This window comes from Callorhinus ursinus, unplaced genomic scaffold (assembly GCF_003265705.2).
Source record: "Callorhinus ursinus isolate GAN/ISIS: 27379988/994484 unplaced genomic scaffold, GSC_fseal_2.0 scaffold18, whole genome shotgun sequence".
Classification (NCBI taxonomy): Eukaryota; Metazoa; Chordata; class Mammalia; order Carnivora; family Otariidae; genus Callorhinus; species Callorhinus ursinus.
The window spans coordinates 1,497,615-1,520,070 of record NW_027397080.1 but is presented as its reverse complement, the minus strand read 5'-3'; the positions used below and the strand labels follow the sequence as shown (position 1 = coordinate 1,520,070).

The 22,456-nt window shown below is 39.5% G+C and overlaps 1 protein-coding gene and 1 pseudogene across 1 annotated transcript in view; both read right to left on the bottom strand.

The window, feature by feature from the left end:
• ZSWIM5 (zinc finger SWIM-type containing 5) overlaps positions 1–22,456 on the bottom strand; it is a 207,047-nt gene that overhangs the window by 52,323 nt on the left and 132,268 nt on the right. The window contains exons 3-4 of the mRNA XM_073902680.1: positions 15,158–15,306; positions 13,768–13,918 (exon numbers count right to left, since the gene is read on the bottom strand). Of these exons, the coding sequence (XP_073758781.1) occupies positions 13,768–13,918; positions 15,158–15,306 (300 nt within the window). The remainder of the gene's footprint in view (positions 1–13,767; positions 13,919–15,157; positions 15,307–22,456) is intronic.
• Positions 17,031–18,723, bottom strand: LOC141374481 (golgin subfamily A member 7 pseudogene; annotated as a pseudogene).

Below are 22,456 nucleotides of genomic sequence, written 5' to 3'. Positions count from 1 at the left end.
AGGCTCCCCGCTGAGCCAGGAGCCTGATGTGGGACTCGATCCCAGGACTCCGGGATCATGACCTGAGCTGAAAGCAGTCACTTAACCAACTGAGCCACCCAGGTGCCCTGTTGGGAGGTTTTTGATTACTGATTCAATTTCTTTGCTGGTTATGGGTCTGTTCAGATTTTTCTTTCTTCCTGTTTCAGTTTTGGTAGTTTATATGTTTCTAGGAATTTATCCATTTCTTCCAGATTGCCTAACTTGTTGGCATAAAATTGTTCATAATATTCTCTTTATAGTTGTTTGTATTTCTGCAGTGTTGGTTGTGATTTCTCCTCCTTCATTCATGATTTTATGTGGGTCCTTTTTCTTTTCTTTTGATGAGTCTGGCTAGGGGTTTATCAATCTTGTTAATTCTTTCAAAGAACCAGCTCTTGTTGATCTGTTCTGTTTTTTAAAAAATTTTCTATATAATTTAATTCTGCTCTCTTAATTATTTCCCTTCTTCTGCTGCTTTTAGGCTTTATTTGCTGTTCTTTTTCCAGCTTCTGTAGGTATAAGGTTAAATTGTGTATTTGGAGACTTTTCTTGCTTCTTGAGGAAAGCCTGTATTGCTATATGCTTCCCTCTTGCTGCATCCCAAAGGTTTTGGACTGTCATGTTTTCATTTTCATTTGCTTCCATGTATTTTTAAATTTCTTTAATTTCCTGGTTAATCCATTCTTTAGTAGGATATTCTTTAACCTCCATGTATTTTGTGGTCCTTCCAAAGTTTTTCTTGTAATTGACTTCAAATTTCACAGTGTTGTGGTCTGAAAATATGCATGGTGTGATCTCAATCTTTTTGTACCAGTTGAGGCCTGATCTGTGACCCAGTATGTGATCTATTTTGGAGAATGTTCCAAGTGCACTTGAAAAGAATGTGCATTCTGCTGTGAGTGGGGTATTAAAGTCCCTACTATTATTTTTTTTTAAATGTCTTTTTTTTTTAAGATTTTATTTATTTATTTGTCTGAAAGAGAGAGAGAGCACAAGCAGGGGGGAGAAGCAGGTAGAGGGAGAAGCAGGCTCCCTGCTGAGCAAGGAGCCTGATGTGGGACTTAATCCCAGGACCTTGGGATCATGACCTGAGCCAAAGGCAGACACTTAACTGACTGAGCCACCCAGGTATCCTGATTATTGTATTATTATCAATGAGTTTAAGTTTGTTACTAATTGATTTATACATTTAGCTCCCAAGTTGAGAGCATATGCTTCCAAGTTGGGGGCATAAATATTTAAAATTGTTAGATCTTCTTGTTGGATAGACCCCTTTATTATGATATAGTGCCCTTCTCCATCTTATTACAGTCTTTTTATAAAATCTAATTTGTCTGATATAAGGATGGCTACTTCAGATTTCTTTTGATGTCCATTAGCATAATAGATTGTTCTCCACCAACTCACTTTCAATTTAGAGGTGTCTTTGGGTCTAAAATGAGTCTCTTGCTAACTGAACATAATAAAAAAAAATTAAAAAAAATAAAATGAGTCTCTTGTAAGCAGTATATCGATGGGTCTTTTTTTTTTTTTAATCTATTCTGATACCATATGTGTTTTGATTGGAGCATTTAGTCCATTTTTTTTTTTAAAGCTCTAACTTTTTTATTTTTTATTTTTTTTTAAGATTTTATTTATTTATTTGAGAGAGAGAGAGCATGAGAGAGAGCATGAGAGGGAAGAGGGTCAGAGGGAGAAGCAGACTCCCCGCTGAGCAGGGAGCCCGATGCGGGACTCGATCCCGGGACTCCAGGATCACGACCTGAGCCGAAGGCAGTCGCTTAACCAACTGAGCCACCCAGGCGCCCCGAGCATTTAGTCCATTTACATTGACAGTAATTATTGATAGATATGAATTTAGTGCCATTGTATTTCCTGTAAAGGCACTGTTCCTGTAGATTGTTCCTTTTTAGTCTTTTTGGCTTTTGGTCTCTCTTTCCTGCTCAAAGGGGAGCCCCTTTAATATTTCTTGCACAGCTTATTTAATGTTCATGAACTCCTTTAGTTTTTTTGCTTGTCTTGGAAACTTTTTCTCTCTCTTATTTTGAATGACAGCCTTGCTGGATAAAGTATTCTTGGCTGCATATTTTTCCCACTTAGCATGTTGAATATAACATGCCATTCTCTTCTGGTCTGCCAAGTTTATGTGGACAGGTCTGCTACCAGCCTTATGCATCTACCCTTGTAAGTTAAGGACCTTTTACCCCTAGCTGCTTTCAGAATTCTCTATCTGGATATTTTGCAAGTTTCTCTCTGATATGTCTTGGTGTTGACATATCTGTGCCTCTTGGCCTTGAATGTCTGTTTCCTTTCCAGATTAGGCCGTTCTCAGCTATAATTTGTTCAAATAAACCTTCTGCTCCCTTTCCTGCTCTCTGTCTTCTGGGACTCCTATGACACCGATTACTATGCTTTGTGAAATCACTGAATTCCCTAAGTCTATATTTGTGCTCTAATAGTTTTCTTTCCCTCCTCTTTTCAGCTTCATTATTTTCCATAATTTTGTCTTTTACATCTAGTTGGTTTTGCATCTCAGTTATAGCATTTTTTATTTTGGCCTGACTAGTTTTTAAGTCTTTTATCTCTGAAACAAGTGTTTCTCTGGTGTTTTCTATGGTTCTTTCAAGCCACAGCTAGTATTCTCATGACTGTTTTTCTAAATTCTTGTTCAGATACATTGCTTAGATCTGTTTTGAGCAAATCCCTGGCTGTGATTTCTTCTTGATCTTTCTTTTGGGGAGAATTCCTCCATCTTGTCATTATGTCTAGGTGTCTGTCTTTTGTGTGTTATGAAAGCTTGTTACATTTCTTGCTCCTGAGAGTAATACTATATTAAGAGTAAGAGTATTAAGGGGTCACACACTGTCTGGGGCCTGGCACTTCAGGAAGTGTTTCTGGTGTATGCTATGTGTACTCTGCCGTTGTGTTTTGTTTGCTCTTTCACACAGGTCAGTCCTCTGCAGAGTTCCTCCTTGCTTGCAGTGGGGAGTGTCTGGACATTTAATTAGGTGTGCTTTGATTTGTTTCTTAAGATAAGGCTGGGGCAAAAAAAAAGAAAAGCCTGATCCAAGAAAAGAGAAAAGGAAAAGGAACAAAAAAGCAAAGAGACAAAAAACTATAAGCCTGATTCCAAAGAAAAAGAAAGAAAGAAGGAGGGGCGCCTGGGTGGCTCAGTCAGTTAAGGGTTGGGTTCTTGATTTTGGCTCAAGTCATGACCTCAGGGTCGTGAGATCAAGCCCAGTGTGGGCTCTGTGCTGTGCATGGAGCCTGCTTAGGATTCCCTCTCTCCCTCTCCTCTGTCCTTCCTCCCTTCCCCTCTCTAAAAAGAAAAAAAAAGAAAAAGAAATGAAAAAAAAAAGAAAGAAAAGAAAGAAGCCTGATCCAAAAGATGAGAAAAAGAAACCAACCAACCAACAAATTAACAAAAAACCATAAGCCTGATTCCAAAAGGAAAAAAAAAATGGCCTTGTCCTATACCAGAAATGAAGCTGATGCTTTGGAGCACTCTATGATCAACAGACTTGGTACATACAGGGGGCCTGTGTTGGTCCCCTAGGGGAGAGGCCCACTCTGCTGCCTCACAGTCAGACCTGCCCTAGTAAAGATGCCCCTGCCAGGTGCAGGGTGGAGGGGTTTGGTGTAAGGAACTCCAGCCTCCCCTGGGGGATCTGTGTTTCTCTCTGAAGTCTGACAGAGCTGGTGAGAGGGTTGGAATTAAGAGTGGAAGATGGCATCACCCTGCCTTCTTGTCCCCCAGGGAGTGGAACTTGAGGCCACCACAGTTCAGGAGGCCCTCACAGAAAAGCTAACAATCTCCCCTCCTGTGTCCCAGGCTTTTGTCAGATCCCAGCACCACAGTTCTCTTGTGTTTTATTTCTGGCTGAAGGCTGGGATTCAAAACTCCAGATCTTAAAGGACTCAGCAAGGTGTGGAACACTCCCCTCCCTCGGAGGAGAGCCTCACAGCACTGTGGCCAGCACTGTTCAGTCCCAGAAAAGCAGTCCCATGGCTGTGCAGGTGCCTGGAGTCTATGGTGAAGCACTGCCAAAAGCTGCAACCAGGTTATCTGCCCTCTGTGCCCACCTCTGTCCCCTGGTGTTGAATGGCCGCTCCATGATGCCTGGCAGGTTTTTGTCCTTGGAGAGGCAATATACCCTCTTCCAAATGTACTCCAGGAACGGGAACGTTCTCTCCTGGTGCAACCCAGGGGATCCCCACACATGGCATCTTGCTGTCTTGTGGTAACCCGACTCATTGGTCTCTCTCCCTCTCACGCCCTCTCTCCCTGAATAGGCTCCCTCCCCACCACAGCACTTTGGCTTTTCTCTCCCCCAATTCACGCGTCCAAACCTTGCATCTGCCACGTTCTCTCCCAATTGTGTAGACTGTTTTCTTAATCCTCAGATCAATTTCCTAATTGTTCAAAGTTATTTGATGTTGATCTAGCTATGTTCCAGGGACAAGGCAAGCCCAAGGTCCCACTACCACTCCTCCATCTTAACTTCTCCAAGCAGATTAGATTTAAAAAACATTTAGAAGACCAACAGTAAGTGATATCAGTGTGAAATTTAAGATTAAGGATGACAAAGAGAAAACATATGATTCCACAGAGAAAAGACATGACATTCTCCTGAACCAGAATGGCCTGGTACTTCACAATGACAAGTGGAAGCTGGAGGACCATGGAGAAATGTCTTCAAAATTCTAAGGGAAAAGGACAAGTTTTCCAACCTAGAATTATACACCTATCAAAGTACTGATCAAAAGTGAGGGTAAAATTCAGCAATGCAAAATTTATCAATTATGGAAAATTCATCTTCCATGTACCCTTATCTGAGGAAGCTACTGGAAAATGTACTCCACCAAAGCAAGAAAGTAAATCCACAGAGAGGAAGATGTTGCATTCAGAAAACAGGGGGTCCACATAGGAGAAAGAAAAGGAGAAGTCCTAGAATGATAGTAAAGAGCAGTATCTACATGACGACTCTGCAGCAGGTTTGGAAAGCAAACATTCTAAACCAGGGATAGGAAAATAGATGGTTCTGGAAGAAATGTCTCTAACAAGCTAATAAAATTGATAGATTATTTGATGTGATCAAATATATTATATGAAGATTTTAAATTACTGGTAGACAATTTGGGGGTAAATTAATGATAACAAAAATCAGAAAAATCTACAATCTCCCTAAAACTCAAACGATAAACAAATAAAAGTAATTATTAATTCCTGAAGGGGGAAAAAAGTTGTATAACAAAGTAAGTGTAGTGTTAGTATACTATATGACTGTGCTACAAATATTTATTTAGTCATAATAATGTAAACATTTGGGGTGCCTGGGTGGCTCAGTCAGTTGAGCAACTGCCTTTGGCTCAGGTCATGATCCTAGGAGGATGGAGGCCCATGTCGGGCTCCCTGCTCAGCAGGGGAGCCTGCTTCTCCCCCCACCTCCCCGCTCATGCTCTCTCACTCACTTTCTCTCTTTCAAACAAATAAATAAAATCTTTTAAAAAAAAATGTAAACATTTAATTTTGATCTAACCTCAAATCATAATACCATGATTTGAGAGAAGGAGGGAAAAGTTCATGGTATGTATATATGTGTGTATGTATGTATTGGGAGCTGTAGACTCAATGAGAATGAGACCTCTCATGAGAACCCTTGTTCTTTCAGCCATGGGAGGACGCGGTGAAAAGATGGCTATCTGGGGGCGCCTGGGTGGCTCAGGTGGTTAAGCGACTGCCTTCGGCTCAGGTCATGATCCCGGAGCCCTGGGATTGAGTCCCACATCGGACTCCTGGCTCATCGGGGAGCCTGCTTCTCCCTCTGGCCCTCTCCCCTCTCATGCTGTTTCTCTCTCTCTCCCTCTCTCTCTCTCTCTCAAATAAATAAATAAATAAATAAATAAAATCTTAAAAAAAAAAAAAAAAGATGGCTACCCGTAAGCTTGGAAGTGGGCCCTCGCTTGACACCAAATCTACTGATCAGTTGATCTTGGGACTACCCAGCCTCCAGAACTGTGAGAAATAAATTTCTTTTGCTTGTAAGTCACCTGGTTTATGGTATTCTTTTGTAGCACCCCAAACAGACTAAGACAGAAATTAGTACAAGAAGTGGGGTGCTGCTATAACAAATACCTGAAAGTGTGAAAGCAGCTTTGGAACTGAGTGAAGGGTAGAGGCTGGAAGAATCTTGAATTGCATGCTAAAAAAGCCTATGCTGCTGTGACCAGACCTTTAAAGATGATTTTGGTGAGGTCCCAGAAAGAAAAGAGAAGACTTGTAAAGTCTTAATCTCCTTAGTAATCCTGAACAGAGTGTTGGTAGAAATATGGAAGGTAAAGGCCATTCTGATGAGGTCTCAGATGGAAATGAGGAACGTTAGTGGAAACTGTTGGAAAGGTGTTCCTTGTTATATAGTGGCAAAGCACTTGGCTAAATTGTGTTCATGCCCTAGCAGAAGGTAGAACTTTTGAGTAATGAAATTAGCTGAGGAAATATCTAAGTGAAGTATTGAAAGAGTAGCCTGGTTCCTCTTGACTACTTATAGTAAAATGTGAGAAGAGAGAAATAATTTAAAGATGGGATTGTTAAAAAGGAAGCAGAACTTAAATATTTGCAACCTTCTTAGCCTATCTATATTGAAAAGAAGAAGCCCTATCTGGGAAAGAATACTAAGGGTTTGATCCTTAGAGAGGTAAATCCTCATCTTTCATTGTAGGAAGATAAAAGATAATATCTAGAATGTAAAAATCAAGAAAGAACAGTTATTCCGAAATATGAGGGCATATTAGAAAGGGCAGCCAAAAGATTTAAAATTGCTCTTTCTGAGAAGTGGGAATTGGCAACGTGAAGGAATGGGGCAAGGGAATACTATTTTTTATTTTAAAGTTTGTAGAAGTATTTGACGTTTTAATCTGTATACATGTATAACTTCATTTTAAAAGATGAATAAGTGATAAATAGGAGTTCTCTGGGCAGAGAGATGGAGGGAGGGTGTATCCCAAACAAGGGGAAGGATATAAGCTAAGGCAAAGATGCTCTCAGGAGTCATTTTAGTCCCTTTGGATATTTAGTCTATTGGATGTTTTCTCCTTCCACAGGGACTGTGAGCTCCTACCAATTACAGAGTCCTTTATGAATACCAGATGGCAGGAAATCCTTAAAATGTAAGTGCAAGAGGCAAAAAATTTGGAACAGTGTGGCATTAAGAAAGATGCATAAATATTCAGGTCATAAAAGAGTTACTTTCTCTCTCTCTTTTTTTTAAAGATTTTATTTATTTAGGGTGCCTGGCTGGCTCAGTCGTTAAGCGTCTGCCTTCTGCTCAGGTCATGATCCCAGGGTCCTGGGATCAAGTCCCACATCAGGCTCCCTGCTCAGCAGGAAGCCTGCTTCTCCCTCTCCCACTCCCCTTGCTTGTGTTCCTGCTCTCGCTGTCTCTCTCTCTGTCAAATAAATAAATAAAATCTTTTTTTTAAAGATTTTATTTATTTATTTGACAGAGAGAGAGAGCACAAGCAGGGGGATCAGGAGAGGGAGAAGCAGGCTGCCTGCTGAAGAGGGAGCCGGATGTGGGGCCTGAACCCAGGACCCCAGGATGTGGGGGGATTGGTCCCAGGACCCCAGGATCATGACCCAAGCTGAAGGCAGACGCTTAACGAACTGGGCCACCCAGGCACCCCTCTCTACTTATAGGATTTAAGAATCCTAAAGTCCTATATAAACGTAATAAGAAAGAAGTTTTTTCTTCACACCGTAGCTCCCCAATGGTATCTGTGTTACACAGTTTGCTGGTTCTTCTAAAATTAATGTAGGGAGGGATATGGCCCCACCTACCAAGGAACAAAAATGATGAAAACGTGATCATTTAGGATGAGAGGAGTGCGAAAAACAGAATTTTGAGGAAACATTTAAGTCATGAGCAGAGAAGGAAGAATAAGCAAAAGAGAAAGAAAGATAAGAGAGAGAAAAAACCCAGGAGAAATCAGTGACACACAAGCCAATTAACAATGTCTAATGTAGCAGAATGTCAATATTAGTAACACACATTTACTTTACAGTTTACAAAGTGTTTTTCATTTATACTGAAGTCAAAGATTTTCACATTTAACCTCCACAAGTAGAATAAGAACCCCCAAAAAGCCATTAAATTTAGCAACTACAGGGACTCTAATGACATTATGAATGGCAAAATCAATAAGATAATAGGAATGGAAAACAGATCAAGTGAGCTGAGGGAGGCTTAAGAAGTAAAGAAACAGGGGTGCCTGGGTGGCTCAGTTGTTAAGCGTCTGCCTTCAGCTCAGGTCATGATCCCAGGGTCCTGGGATCGAGCCCCGCATTGGGCTCCGTGCTCAGTGGGAAGCCTGCTTCTCCCTCTCCCGTTCCCTCTGCTTGTGTTCCTTTTCTCACTGTGTCTCTCTCTTTAAAAAAAAAAAAAAAAAAAAAATCTTAAAAAAAAAAGAAGTAAAGAAACAGGGTGCTAACTCAAGTCATCAAAGAGTTCCTATTTCCTAGACATTCACTTATAAATATATTTTAATATATTTATATATAATATAATATATAAATATATATTAAAAAGGGGATCCCTAGAAAGTGAGTACATGAACCTTCACTGGAAAGTTAAAAATGAGTTTTCTGTCTTATTAAGTCCTAATGAATTTGTTTCAAAAACATTCAGAGACTATCACATCCCTAAGAAAGAGCCAAAGCAAAAAATTCTGCAGTTGCTTGCATATAATAGCATTCATGGGACTGTGTTACCAGTATCCAAAAGCATATTTTCCAGCAACTTAAAAAAAGTGTCAAAAACTCTAACCAAAGGTTAGCTACTATGGAAATTAAAAAATCACATAATTATTATATAGTAAATATAATAGTAAAATAATAGCTATAATTTATTTCTTTTTATGGGCCAGGCATTATGTTTAATATTTTATATACATTAACTCATTCAGTCTTCCAGCTCGGGGGGTCAATGGTCTTGGGCTGGCTACAGAAGGTAGAAAACAGGGAACCAAGTAGGACTCTTAGATTTTCTTTTTGAGCCACTAGATACATCTTGGTGCTGATACAGAGATGGGGACAACAAGGGGAAAATCAGACTCTGGCAGGAAAATTAAGAGTTCAATGATGGTCTTATTAAATTTGAGATGTTTCTTAGAAGTGGTGGGTAGGTGGACACTGAGGAGAAAGGTCAGGGCTAGAGATACAAATTTGTGAATTACCTATATCTAGAATGTATTTAAAACCATGGCACTTAGGGGCACCTGGGTGGCTCAGTCATTTGGGTGTCTGACTCTTGGTTTTGGCTCAGGTCATGATCTCATGGGTTGTGGGATCGAGCCCTTCACTGGCCTATGCTCAGTGGGGAGTCTGCTTGAAGATTCTCTCCCTCTGCCCCTCCCCCCCCACTCTCACTGTCTCTCAAATAAATAAATAAATCTCAAAAAAAAAAAAAACCCCACCCATGTGCCTGAATATGATCACTTAGGTAGAGAATGTAGACAGGGCAGTGGGTACTATGGAGTACTCAATATTCAAAAGGATTGAAGAAAGGCAGAAGAGTCCTGCAAAATAGACTGAGAGAAAGCAGCCAGGAATATAGGAAGAAAAACAGGAAGATGGGGTTATAGAAGCCAAGAGAATAAGTTTCAAGAAGGGCATAGTCAATTTTATTGAAAATTACTAAGAGATCAAATAAGATAACAACAGAGAAGTAACCACTGTATTTAACAATACTGAAGTCACTGGTGATTTTGACAACAACTACAATAAAGTGGCAGAAATGAGCAATGGAAGCTCATTTATAGTGGGCTCAAGATAGAATGGAGGTGAGCAAAGGGAAAAGGATGACTACAGACAAGTTTTTCAAGAAATATTGCTTTGACTTCTGTACAGCGAAGGAAACAATCAACAAAAAAGGCAACCTATAGAATGGGAGAAGGTATTTGCAAATGACGTATCTGATAAAGGATTAGTATCCAAAATATATAAAGAACAAAGTTATAAAACTCAACACCCAAAAACTGAATAATCCAGTGAAAAAATGGGCAGAAGACGTGAACAGACATCTTCCAAAGCAGACATACAGAAGGCCAACAGACACATGATAAGATGTCCCACATCACTCATCATCAGGGAAATGCAAATCAAAACTATAATGAGATATCACCTAACACCTGTCAGAATAGCTTAAATCAAAAACGCAAGAAACAAGAGACGTTGGTAAGGATGCAGAGAAAGGAAAACCCTCTTACACTGTTGGTAGGAATGCAAACTGTTGTAGCCACTGTGGAAAACAGTACGGAGGTTCCTCAAAAAGTTAAAAATAGAACTACCCTATGATCCAGCAATTGCGCTACTAGGTATTTACCCAAAGAATACAAGAATACTAATTCAATGGGATACATGCACCCCGATGTTTACAGCAGCATTATCAACAATAGCCAATCTATGGAGAGAGCCCAAATGTCCACTGACTGATAAATGGATAAAGAATATGTGGTATGTATATACAATGGAATATTATTCAGCCACAAAAAAAGAATAAAATCTTGCCATTCACAATGACATGGATGGAGCTAGAGAGTGTAATGCTTAGTGAAATAAGTCAAGAAAGACAAATACCATGTAAGTTTACTCAGATGTGGAATTTAAGAAACAAAACAAGCAAGGGGAGAAAAAGAGAGAGGCAAACCAAGTAACAGACTTTTAACTACAGAGAACAAACTGATGGTTACCAGAATGGAGGTGGGTAGCGGGGTGGGTTAAATAGGTGATGGGGATTAAGGAGTGCACTTGTGATAAGTGCCAAGTGCTATATGGAAGTGCTGAATCACTATATTATACATCTGAAACTAATATTACACTGTATGTTAACCAACTGGAATTTAAATAAAAAACTAAAAAAAAAGAAATATTGCTTTGAAGGAAAGAACAGAAATGTGGTAATAATTGGAGGAGGATGGGAACATCAAAGACACTTTTTTTTTTAGATTGAAGGTATTAGAGCATTTTTGTATGCTGATCGAATTGGTCCAGTAGAGAGGGAGAAACTAATAATGCCAGAGAAAGGAGATAATTGCAGAAGCAAAATTCTTGAGAAAAGGCGATGGCACAGGACCCAGAGCAAATATGTAAGAATTGCCCTTTTATAGGAGCAGAGATACTTCATAGATTTTAACAGAATATAAAGCAAAGCATATGTGTACAGATATGGGGAGATGGGAAAACTTCATGTCTGACTGCATCTATCTTCTCTGGTTCAGGATCTGCATGTAGTGAGTCCACTCTTCTAAATTCCTAGAAACCCTGCCTAGGCCCTCCCAAGTGAGCAGGCCTTGTGAACAATAAGGAACCCTCATAGTAGTAAGGGGAAGCATGCATGCACCATAGTCTAGTGTCTGACCCAATAAGGCTTCTCTTAGTGCACTGGTTCTCAAATTGTGGTCTCTGGAACAGCATTCCTTAGAAATTTGTTAGAAATACAAATTATCAGGCCCTACTCCAACCTACTGAATTAGAAACTCTGGGGACAGGGCCCAGCAACCTGTTAAATAAGTACTCTCGGTAATTTTGAGAAGTTTGAGAACCACCGTCTTTGCAGAATCCTGAGGATTTTTTAGAAGACTGAAATAGCAATTTCTTAGATACGAAAATGTCAGAAGCAAGAGCTTTTCATAATGAACCTAAGTATATGACAAATGCATTAAAAGCACTGGGAGCCAGCTGTGTTAACTTCTTCTCACCTACCTTTGCCTCAAAGGCCAAGCCCAAGTCCATGGCATAATCCCATGAGTATGAGAGAAATTACTTCATGAGATTCAGGCCTCAGATGAAACTGATTCACTGAGGAAGGCTGATTTTAAATTTAAAAACATGCACTTTAGAGAAAAATAAGTACATAACAAGATAGAATTGAGGGAGATGTTGCAGAGGGATGCTTGATTTGGGGTCAAACATACTGCTGTTTCATGGGAAGAACCACCATGTGTGATCTTGAATAAAATACTTAACTCTTCTGAGCTCAGTTTTCTCATCTAAAAATATGAAGGTGCCAAAATCTTACCTTGGAAGGGAGTCCGTGACTGCAATCCCTTCTGAGTAAAGAGTCTAGTAGTAGTCCCCAAGTTGCCATGTGTTGTATCGTGTGACCCTGGTCACAACAGTTTGGACCAGTAGCTTTAGACCAATAGTGCAACATTCCTATACTTCAGAAACTGTGACCATGTCATGGCAGAGACAGTTTTCTATAATTTTATCCTGTATCCAGAAGTAACCAGAGCTATCTCTGTTTCTTTGCAGTAAACACACAATTACCTTATAGGGTTGTTATGAGAATTAAGTGAAAAAATGTCAGTATAATCTGTAACACAGAGACTGGCACATAACACTCAAAAATGTAGCTATTCATTACTAATGAGAGCTCCAAAGCCATTAGTGCCACAGGTGAGATCAAAAAACCTCGGCACCCAAAACAAAACCCCAAAGTAAATGAGCATAGTTGCAGAGTTATGAAGCCTCACTATGCAAGGCTTTTAGCTCTGAGGCTATGAAATATATGCTCCAGGAGCTTCAGCCCAGAAGAACTCACTGAACTCCTAACCTGCAGCTTTCTCTTGTATTACTTTGTATGAGTGGGAAGTTTGTTGTTGCTTTCTGGCATGGAGGAACTACGGAGGAGCTATATATTAGAACTTTTAGAGTATGTTACACAGAACTTTTCCAGTATAACTAAAAGTGGGGCCATGATTGGATTCAGGGTATGGAAGATTCTGAAAACAGGGAGAGGAGTTGAGTATTAGCACTGCAAAACTGGCCTTGGAGTAGTGGAATGATACAGAGAAATGATGACCAAAGAAGATGGCCTTGATGAGGAGAATCTAGAACAGAGAGGCCATTCAGGAGGCCACAGGTCTAATTTAATCTAAAAGTTCTCAATGCCCTCAACCAAACCAGTGGTGATGGGAAATTAAAAAGTGTGAATGGACACTGAATTGCATTTTGAAGGTCAAGGCATCAAATGAAGTTGGTGACTGAATGTTGGGAATGAAAGAAAAATGAGTGCTTGACAGTCAGTTTCGTAGAGTGAGGAATGGTGGTGCCACTGCCAGAGTTAGGGGAAACTTTTTTGGTTGAAGGCCCGAATTCATTTTTGGATTTCTCAAGCTTGAGGTGATCAGGGGATTTTTCAGTGGAAATGGTCATAGGGCAGTGCTGATAAGTGGAAAGAAGATGAGGCTGAGATCAACAGAGAGGTAAGCTCTCAAGCCATGACCTTAAAAAAAAAAAAAAGTTCTCAGGGGTGTACAGAGGAAGAACAGAAGTCCAAGGCTCAAGTCTTGGAAACTGCCCTATGTCTAAGAGGTGTGTCTAGTAGTAATATAAAAGAGCAAACCCAGGGAAAGCAAGAAAAGTAAGGTTGATAAGTGTCTGGAGAGCCAGGCTAGTGCCAGGCAACAGAAGCCAAGGGAAGACATTTTCCCTCAGCAAAGCCTTCTATGTGGTAACATCTGGAACAGAATACTGATGTCAATAGCAAAGCACAATGCTGTGGAAGCAACACAAGTGAGTTCAGAATACTCTGGGTGGCCTGTGTAGAGCCCATATTTTCTACAGCTAGGCTAAAGTTCATTTAGCAAGACCCATGTAATGACTGATGGCAAGTGTTCACTAACACTGTTGCAGGGGGCAAACTGGTAGGACAGACATAGCACTTCTCTGAGATTATGGGGACTTACCTAACTCATCCCAGAGTTGCCTGCACTTATCTGTCATGCTTGTTCCCTGCTGCCTCCAGAGTGTGAGTCGTGGGTCAGCCATAAACTGCTCAGTTATCAGCGTCAGCATCCTGGCTCCATTGGAATCCCTCATCCGCAGCATCTCTCGAACCTGACACATAAGGAGGGGCCGGGGGTTGGTGACTGCACATCATAAAAAAGCAGGAGGAGAAGGAAGGGGAGGAGAAGATGAAGTATCTAAGCGTAACACACCCAAAGAGCCAAAAAGAGGGCTTCTTGTTCTACAAGCAAGTTCTCTGCATATATCAAGAAAGCCTGCTGTACACAGTGAGATACCACTTCACATCCACTAGGATAGCTAGAATCAAAAAGTCAGATAACAACAAGTGCTGGTGAGGATATAGAGTAATCAGACCCCTGACACTGTTGGTGGGAATGTTAAATGATGCAACTGCTTTAGAAATCAGTATAGCAGCTCCTCAGATGATTAAATGTAGAATTATATGACCTATCAATTCCAATCCTAGAGAGAAATGAAAACACATGTCCACACAGAAACTTGTATGAGAATGTTTATAAAAGCATTATTTCTAATAGCCAAAAGGTGGAAATAATCCAAATATCCACTAACAGAGAATGGATAAACAAAAGTGGTATATCCATACAATGGAATATTATTCAATCATAAAAAGTAATTAAGTATGGATACATGTCACAACATGGATGATCCTTGAAAATATTATGTTAAGTGAAAGAAGCCAGTCACAAAAGACTATCTACTATATCATTCCACTCTTAGGAAAGCCCAGAATAGGGAAATCTATAGAGACAGAAAGTAGCTTAGTGGTTGCTTAGGGCTGGGGGAGGGGGAGTGAGGGATAGGGGAAGTGACAGGTAAAGGGTATGGGGCTTCTTTTTAGGGTGATGAAAATGTTCTAAAGTTGACTATGGTAACGGATACACATATCTGTGAAAAATTAAAAACCACTGAATTGCAAACTTTAAATGGGTGAATCATCTGTCACTAAAGGTGTTAAGAAAAAAAGAAAGAAAATCTGCTGTGAGAGCCCAGAGTTCTAAAATACTACATCTCTTCAAGGCCTCTTTTGGCAGCCTTGGGTTCAAAGCAGAGGGATGGGGCCTTCCTTACTAAAACCCCCAGCAAAGCTAATTTATTTAGAGTGGAGCAGAACGAAGAGGACTACCAGGGTGAGGTAGTAGGGGTCCCTGGTTGCCACCTGCTCTGGATCAGGTCTGCTCTGATCAGCCCTCCCATTAGTTTTCAAGTATTTAGTATGGATAGGTCAAGTGAGCTAGCTACAACGCATGAAGCCAGAAGTGTTGTGAGCCCAGTTTACTTAAAGAAAAAAAAATACCTCTCATATCTTACCTTGGCAAACATTGAATTGAGTTGCTTCCCAGAGCCATAGTAACCACCCTGGGAGAGAAAGAGCTTCACTTGTTCTTTCACTTGTTCTTCATCCAAATGCCAACAGTTCTCATCATCAATGCTGGCCCCAGCTGTGGGGTCAGGGGCACCTACGAGGAATGGGAATGGTGAAATGAATCCCCTGAATTCATATGCTACACATTTGGCAGGAGGGATACTCAGTGAGTATATTAAAAAATGGATGGTTTATTCTGCCTTATTCCGGGCTTTGTCAACTGTGTGGTCCTAAATAAATGTAAGAGGGCTAATGCTAGTTTCATACTCACTTATGTCTCAGTCTTATCCCCTTCTAAGGTTTACAAACACCATTCTAGGCAGAAAAAACTCCCAGAAGGAACTAGAAACACTGACTCAGACTTGAGAGTTTTAGTTGGAAATCACTGAACTTACTGTACTTGAACGAATCAAACACGAAAATAGTGATGTATTTTTTTTCCTAGGAGGGTGACATTTATTTTTTTTTCCTTCTTTTTGCCTTCCTATGAAGTTCAAATAAACCTTAAAGTACAGATTTAAAAACTGTTTTTAAAGTTCATTATGCAATTGTAGCTTCTGAATGGAGTTAACACTTCTAAATCTCTAGAAACTTGTCCCTTAAAGCAAAGGCAGAGTTGCATACAAGGTGAAAAATTTTATAAATTTATACTCAAAATATCTTTCATATCTGGACTCATCGCACCACCTTCAAACAGTTTTGGTTATTTACACATCCCTCTTCCCTCATGCCCTGTTAGCTGCTTGCTCACAGCTGAATTACCCACAGCATAGTGCTGGTAATGTGACAGGCACCTAGGGAATATTTATGGAATGAAAACTGAATCTTCTCTCACTTTCTCAAAGACAGAGTCCTGTGTTAGGTTTTTAGAAACCTGCCTCCAAGTGATAAAAGGCTATAAAGTCAAATGCTCTACAGGTGTGGTCATGCAATAGATTATAAATTCATGTCATGTTTAATCAATCTACTTTTTCTCTTGTCTTCCCGTATCAAAGTCCTGTTTAAATGAAATCCAGGTCTACCCAGAAAAGCTGTTCTTTTGCTAAGCTTTTTTAGTGCATCTTATTGTCCATAAAATCAAAACGGTTCACACATTCAGTTATTCTACAAGTACTAATTAATACATATGACTGTCCAGTTTATGGTTACTATATGCTACTTTTCTTCGAATGTATTATTCTAGATCCAGCTCTTTTTTTTTTTAAGATTTTATTTATTTATTTGACAGAGAGAGACGGCAAGAGAGGGAACACAAGCTGGGGGAGTGGGAGAGGGAGGAGCAGGCTTCCCGCTGCGCAGGGAGCCCGATGCGGGGCTCGACCCCAGGACCCTGGGATCATGACCCGAGCCGAAGGCAGACATTTAACGACTAAGCCACCCAGGCGCCACTAGACACAGTTTTTTTGTTGTTGTTGTTTAAGAAAAGTTTTACTAATGTGTTCTTATTTCAGCAAAGTTATTGCAACAGGTTTAAAAGGCAGACAGACACACTATTACAGGCTCTAAAGTAACAAAGGAATTTTATACAATTAAAATATTACACAGACCAATGAGATTTACTGAATAACAGATCCATAAAAGAAACTAAATCTGAAAGATTAAATCCAGTATTAGCACCTACAGTATCTCTGAAAGTAAAACTTTTAACAGTTTCATTTTTTCCTAATGTATTTCTGAACTTTCTCCCAAAAATAGTGCTCTCAAACCCCAAAGATGAAGGAAGGGCATAAGAAACCCAGATACTAAGAACATACAGCCAAAAGAACTAGAAACACTGACTCAGCCTTGAAAGTTTTAGTTGGAAATCATTGAACTTACTGTACTTGAACCAATCATAAGACTTCTGTGCACTGAATACTGTATATGAGGAAAGTCTATGAATTATAAGATTTGCCAGTAGGGTCAGTCAAAAATTAGCAATATACAGTATTATTCCTATCAAATTTTTTTCTCATAAGTTATATTTATAACAAAACTATAATTAAAATATTTATTATACTTGCTTATTACACATTCAGGGACACAGCAGGGACATTTATGTGTTTGATGGTTTAGCATCCACTTTATTATGCTTACTTATTTTTGTAAGGAACACGCAACACATACTACATCTTCCCAACATTCAAGGTAATGAAATAATAACAAAATTCTCCAAAGAAAAATAACTGGAAATTGCATTAAATACTGCTTTAATTAGGAATAATTGCTATCATAAAACAAATAACATTATACATTATTTTTCCAATGAGTTTCAGTTTGAGAAACTGAACAGAAACAGATTTTTAAGATTTTAGTCATGGCAAAACTGGTAGTTCTTCAAAATCTGGGAGATGCATTAGCAAAACCACAGACACAGCCTACCTTTCACCAAAATCCTGGAGAAAAGCATTTTATGAATTTGGGGGAGATAAGACTGAACACAGGCTGAGATATCACTTGGAAGTCGAGAGCCACCTGGGAAGCTGGCCCAAGGAATGAAGGGAACCACTGGTCCTGGTGGCAGATAAGAAAGAAACTTTGTGTTGGGCTAACCAATGGCCTATTTTATTAATGGCTTTGAATAAAAAAAGTGAAATGCGTCATTGTGTTTTCTCAGAAACTAATCAAAAGATTACAGAGCCCTACACAATTTGGAGAAACAAAGTGGATGCTGAGCAACTAGAGGTCACTCCAGGTGTGGAAGTTTAGAAAGTCTTTGAAGTAAATGGCACCGTGGCTCTGGCAGCAGATACAAAGGAATGATGCTCTGGAGAGGAGGTAGGGGACACTCTGATCGGCCAGTGGATAGATGAGGGTCCCAGCTGGAGGTGGGATCTTTAATTCTATGGTTTATCTTCCACTACTCATGCCTCTGTCTTCATAAATAGTGATTTCAATAACTCGGAGTCCTCTCTCAATGGGATCTGTCAGGAGGCGGCCTTGGGGAGCATATATCTTCTCATTCTGCTCTTGAATGTATTTGGACACTTCCTTCAGAACCTTCTCATAATGAGTTTCCGTGCGTAAGAAGATGATGTATGCTGTTAAACAAGCCAAACAGCCTTCAAGATAGGATTGGCCCCCAAGCTTCTCTGCTTCTGCATAAAGGTTATTTAGAGTTCGAACTGTTTCTTCAAACTGCTGTCTATCAATCCAGTTCTCCAGCTCCATGGGGAACTTGGTCTGGAACTGGCACCGTGTGCCACTGCTGTAGTCTCGCTGAATGAATACCTTCCCAGACACCGGCGCCTGCTGCGGCCTCATGGCGAGGACAGGACGCGCGCGCCACCTCCTCTGCCCTCCAGCTGCGGTTGCACCGCCCCGACACAGTTTTGATTATATCACTTCCCCACTCAGAAGTCTTCAGTGATGCACCATTTTCATTATATTAAGTCCAAATGCCTTAGCTTGGCATTCAAGGCTTTCCAGGCTCAGGCCTTATCTTTCATTTCTGGCTTTGTCTACCTTATATTTATACTATGTTTCAGCTAGAAACTTAGTGTTCTCAGAAATCAACCACATTTCCTTATGACTTTACTTCTGCTTTTTCCTTTATTTCTCTCCCTCTCCTGCAACTCGTTCTTCGGCCAAACAAATGATACTTCTTATTGTCAGTATTGCCTCAGCTCTAGAGTCAGGGCTGCAATGAGCAATGGAAACCATAAAATAAGCATACAGAAAAGCCGACACTGGTATGCTTCATGTACTGCTTAGTTCACTTGGCAGGGGAGGCTCTTTTACCCCCTCACTAAATTAGCCATATAACCCATTGCCACCTGTCAAAAGTGTGTCCATTCTATGCTCAAATACATATAAAAGGAGTAATACTCTTAGCACTTTATTATTACTTTTCTTAAAGATCTGTTGCATTTTGTTCTACATCAGAATTGTGCATTTCTCATACATTCCCAAAACTGAAATTTTTAAAGAGTAAGTGTTCAGTTTTGTACCTCACAGTGCCTTGCTCATTACAGCACTGAGTTAATATTTATAGAATAAACAAATACATGTCTCACTGACCATCCAGATTTAAGCTCCAGGTGGGCAAATAATATATCCTGTACTTCTTTTGTATCCCTAAAGTGCAAAGCAGAACAAATATACTCCTTATCCTTAAATATTTGTTAGTAAGAGCCATATTTTTAGTGCTTCCTACACGCCAAAGTCTAAGCACTTTTTATACCTATCCTCACTACAACATACTCTCCTTGAGGGTATAACCCGTTTTGTTTGCTGGTTTATTTGCAACATATAGAACAGTACTTGGCACACAATAGGTGCTCAATGATTATTTGGTAAGTAAATTCCAATGAACTCTTATAACTCTATAAGGTAGTATTATTATTCTAATTTTAAAAGGAAAAACTAAAGCTTATACAGGTAAGTGATATAACAGATGGAAAGTATATGAACCAGTATCTATATGCTGGTCTCTCTTCAAAGTCTGTTTTTCACTACAACACTAAACTTCAGCCTCTAGCCTCACAGGCCTGAGCATGGAGAGCCACAAGCTGGTTTCAGGCCCCTGAACATAAAGCTGGATGGTATGTATGAAGATAGTCAAATCCTTTCTTGGCCTATTCCACTATACAGAATATAGGATTAGTCAGAATAAGGCATTTTCCCCTTAGTGAGGATGATAAGAGTTCTCACCAGTACAGTGATTCTCAAATATTAATATACAGGATAATCACCAGGGGTTCATATTAAAAATGCAGATTATAGAGTCTCACCTCTAATGATTCTAGTTTTCAGTAGCTCTATAAAGACAGAACTGAGATAAAATGAGATATACTAGGCATAAACCAAGGACTGGGCCTTTGAGTACCTTGCTGCCAAGGATGGGGATGAGGGAAGAACAGAAATGGTGCTCCAAAAACAAGCAGAGATGATTTGAATACAAATTCTGACTCTTGGGTGGTTTAATTAGGATAAGAAAAAGCAGGAACAGGACCCAATATCCCGGGGGAGGTGGCCCTAATTAACTGGCTGGAAGTGTGGAGTGATAACTCCTTATAAAAGTTCAAAGGCGTATGGAGAAAACTGGAGAATCTTTTAGGCCCAGGTGGTGGTAGTGGCAGCAGCTCTGGAAGAAATAAGGCACAGTTTATAAATACGCAGTGTACAGACTATAGAAAACTGCTAGGATAGGGCTCGGTCGGATAAGGCAAAGCCTCAAGAGTTACTAACAGTAAAATTTCAACTAGAACTTCAGAAGGATTTGTTTATTTGATAGGAAAAAAAGGAAAGTCAACTATGTAAATGTTTGCTATCTACAATGAACCCAGGAGATGAGAAAGAGAGCTACCAAAATGGATGGTTGCAGCAAAAAAGGGAGTGAGTCAATATTTGAGGCATCCAGGTAACACTACTATAAGGAGTTGGTGTGACTGTTGAAGGAATTAAAGTCATCTAGGAGAGCATGAATTGGCAAGAGGCCCCAAGGAGGATTTTCTAAGACATTTTCCTTTACTCAACCAATATTAATTGAGAGCCTACTATGTGTCAGGACCTGTGCCAAATACTGGATGTATGGTGGTAAACAAAGCAGATATAGTTCTTACCCTTGTGGAGCTGATAGACTAGTTGGGGAAAGGGACGTTAAACAAATAAATACACATGTACATATTTGTGTGGGAAGAAAGGTCAAAGTTTTCCCTGAGAAGGTGGCATTTAAGTGAACACCGAGGAATGAATTAGGAGTTAGCCTAGCAAAGAGTGGAGGAAATACTGTATTTTTTGCTCAAAGAAGCATAAAGTCATAAACTATTGTGGTGATTGAGTATAGTCATAATAAGGGGGAGAGGATAGGAAGAGTATTTCAAGAAGAGGGAAAATCACACGAAAATGTAAGCAAATGCCACATGATTCAAGGCTTTATAGGCCATATGAAACCTGGACTTGATCCATGACAAAATCTGTAGCTATAGAAAAGTTAGTCTGGATAGCTATGTGGAGAATGGAATAGAAGGGAGCAATAGTGGAAAAGGAATCTAGGTGGGAGATTATGGTAGTTTGATTTAGGGTGATGGTAGTATCAATAGAGAGAAATGGAAAATGATGAAATATACTTTGGAGGTAAAATTAACAGGTCTTGCAATGAAATGTGTATGGATTATAAATGAAAAGTATTAGGGATGACTGTAAGATTTCTATCATGATCCAATGGCTAAATGGTGGTGCTATTTATTGAGCAAGTTTGGGGAGGAAGGTAAATTCACATTTGGATATGTTGATCTGGGGATGTCTCTGTGATATGGAATAGTCAGTTGGATATAGGAGAAGTAATCTGTGAGTTATAGTACATAGATGACGCTTCAAGTCAAGGATGTAGCTGAGATTGCCTATAGAGATCAGAATAAGAAGAGGAGAAAATTTAAGATTAATCTGTAAGAAATGTCAAGATTAAAGGTCAGATAGTAGAGGAGGGTAGAGCATGTAGGAATGAATGAACAAGAACACAGATAATTTTAATTAGATAAACTAGGTCTGTAGTTCACAACCAGCCTCTCCAGCTGTCCACTCCCAGGCAAAATCTTTTTAAAAAATCCTTTGGTTAAAAAAAAAAGATAACAATGTTTCTATATACGTTCATGTTAGTCTTTTCATAAAAAGAGGTGAATATGACACTAATTACCCTCAGTAGTGGTAAAGTGGACCCCCTCAGTGTAAATGACACTTTAATGTTACAGTGTAAAATTTTCCACAGGATTGTAAAAGAAATGGTAACAAGTGAAGATAAAATAGAAAGGATGTCTTTTATAAATAATTATGAAACAAACCATCATGTGGCTTGAGGCTCCAAGTTAGCATTGAGGCTGTAACAATGAGCCCTGTCCTGAGGGAACTATTAAGTCTATGGAATCAATTTTTCTTTCATTATTAAACATTCTTTTTTAAATTATAAAAATAATACATGCTGATTATATAAAATACACTAAAGCATAAAGAAAATAAAATCCACCTATAATGCTACCAGCCATAGATTACTATTGTTAATATTATGGTGTATTTCCTTCCAGTCCCTGTGTACACATGTACGTATATACACATATACACATTGCTTTTAAAATTAAATTAATATTTTAAAACTGAAATATAAATTATGAAGAGTATACAAATCTTGCATATACAGCTTGATGAATTATCACATAGTAATTTTAACAGTGTAAGTATCACCAAAGTCAAGAAATATAATACTACCAGCATCCCATAAGCCCCTTCACAAACACTATCTCCTTTCCTCTTCCCCCATATTAATCACT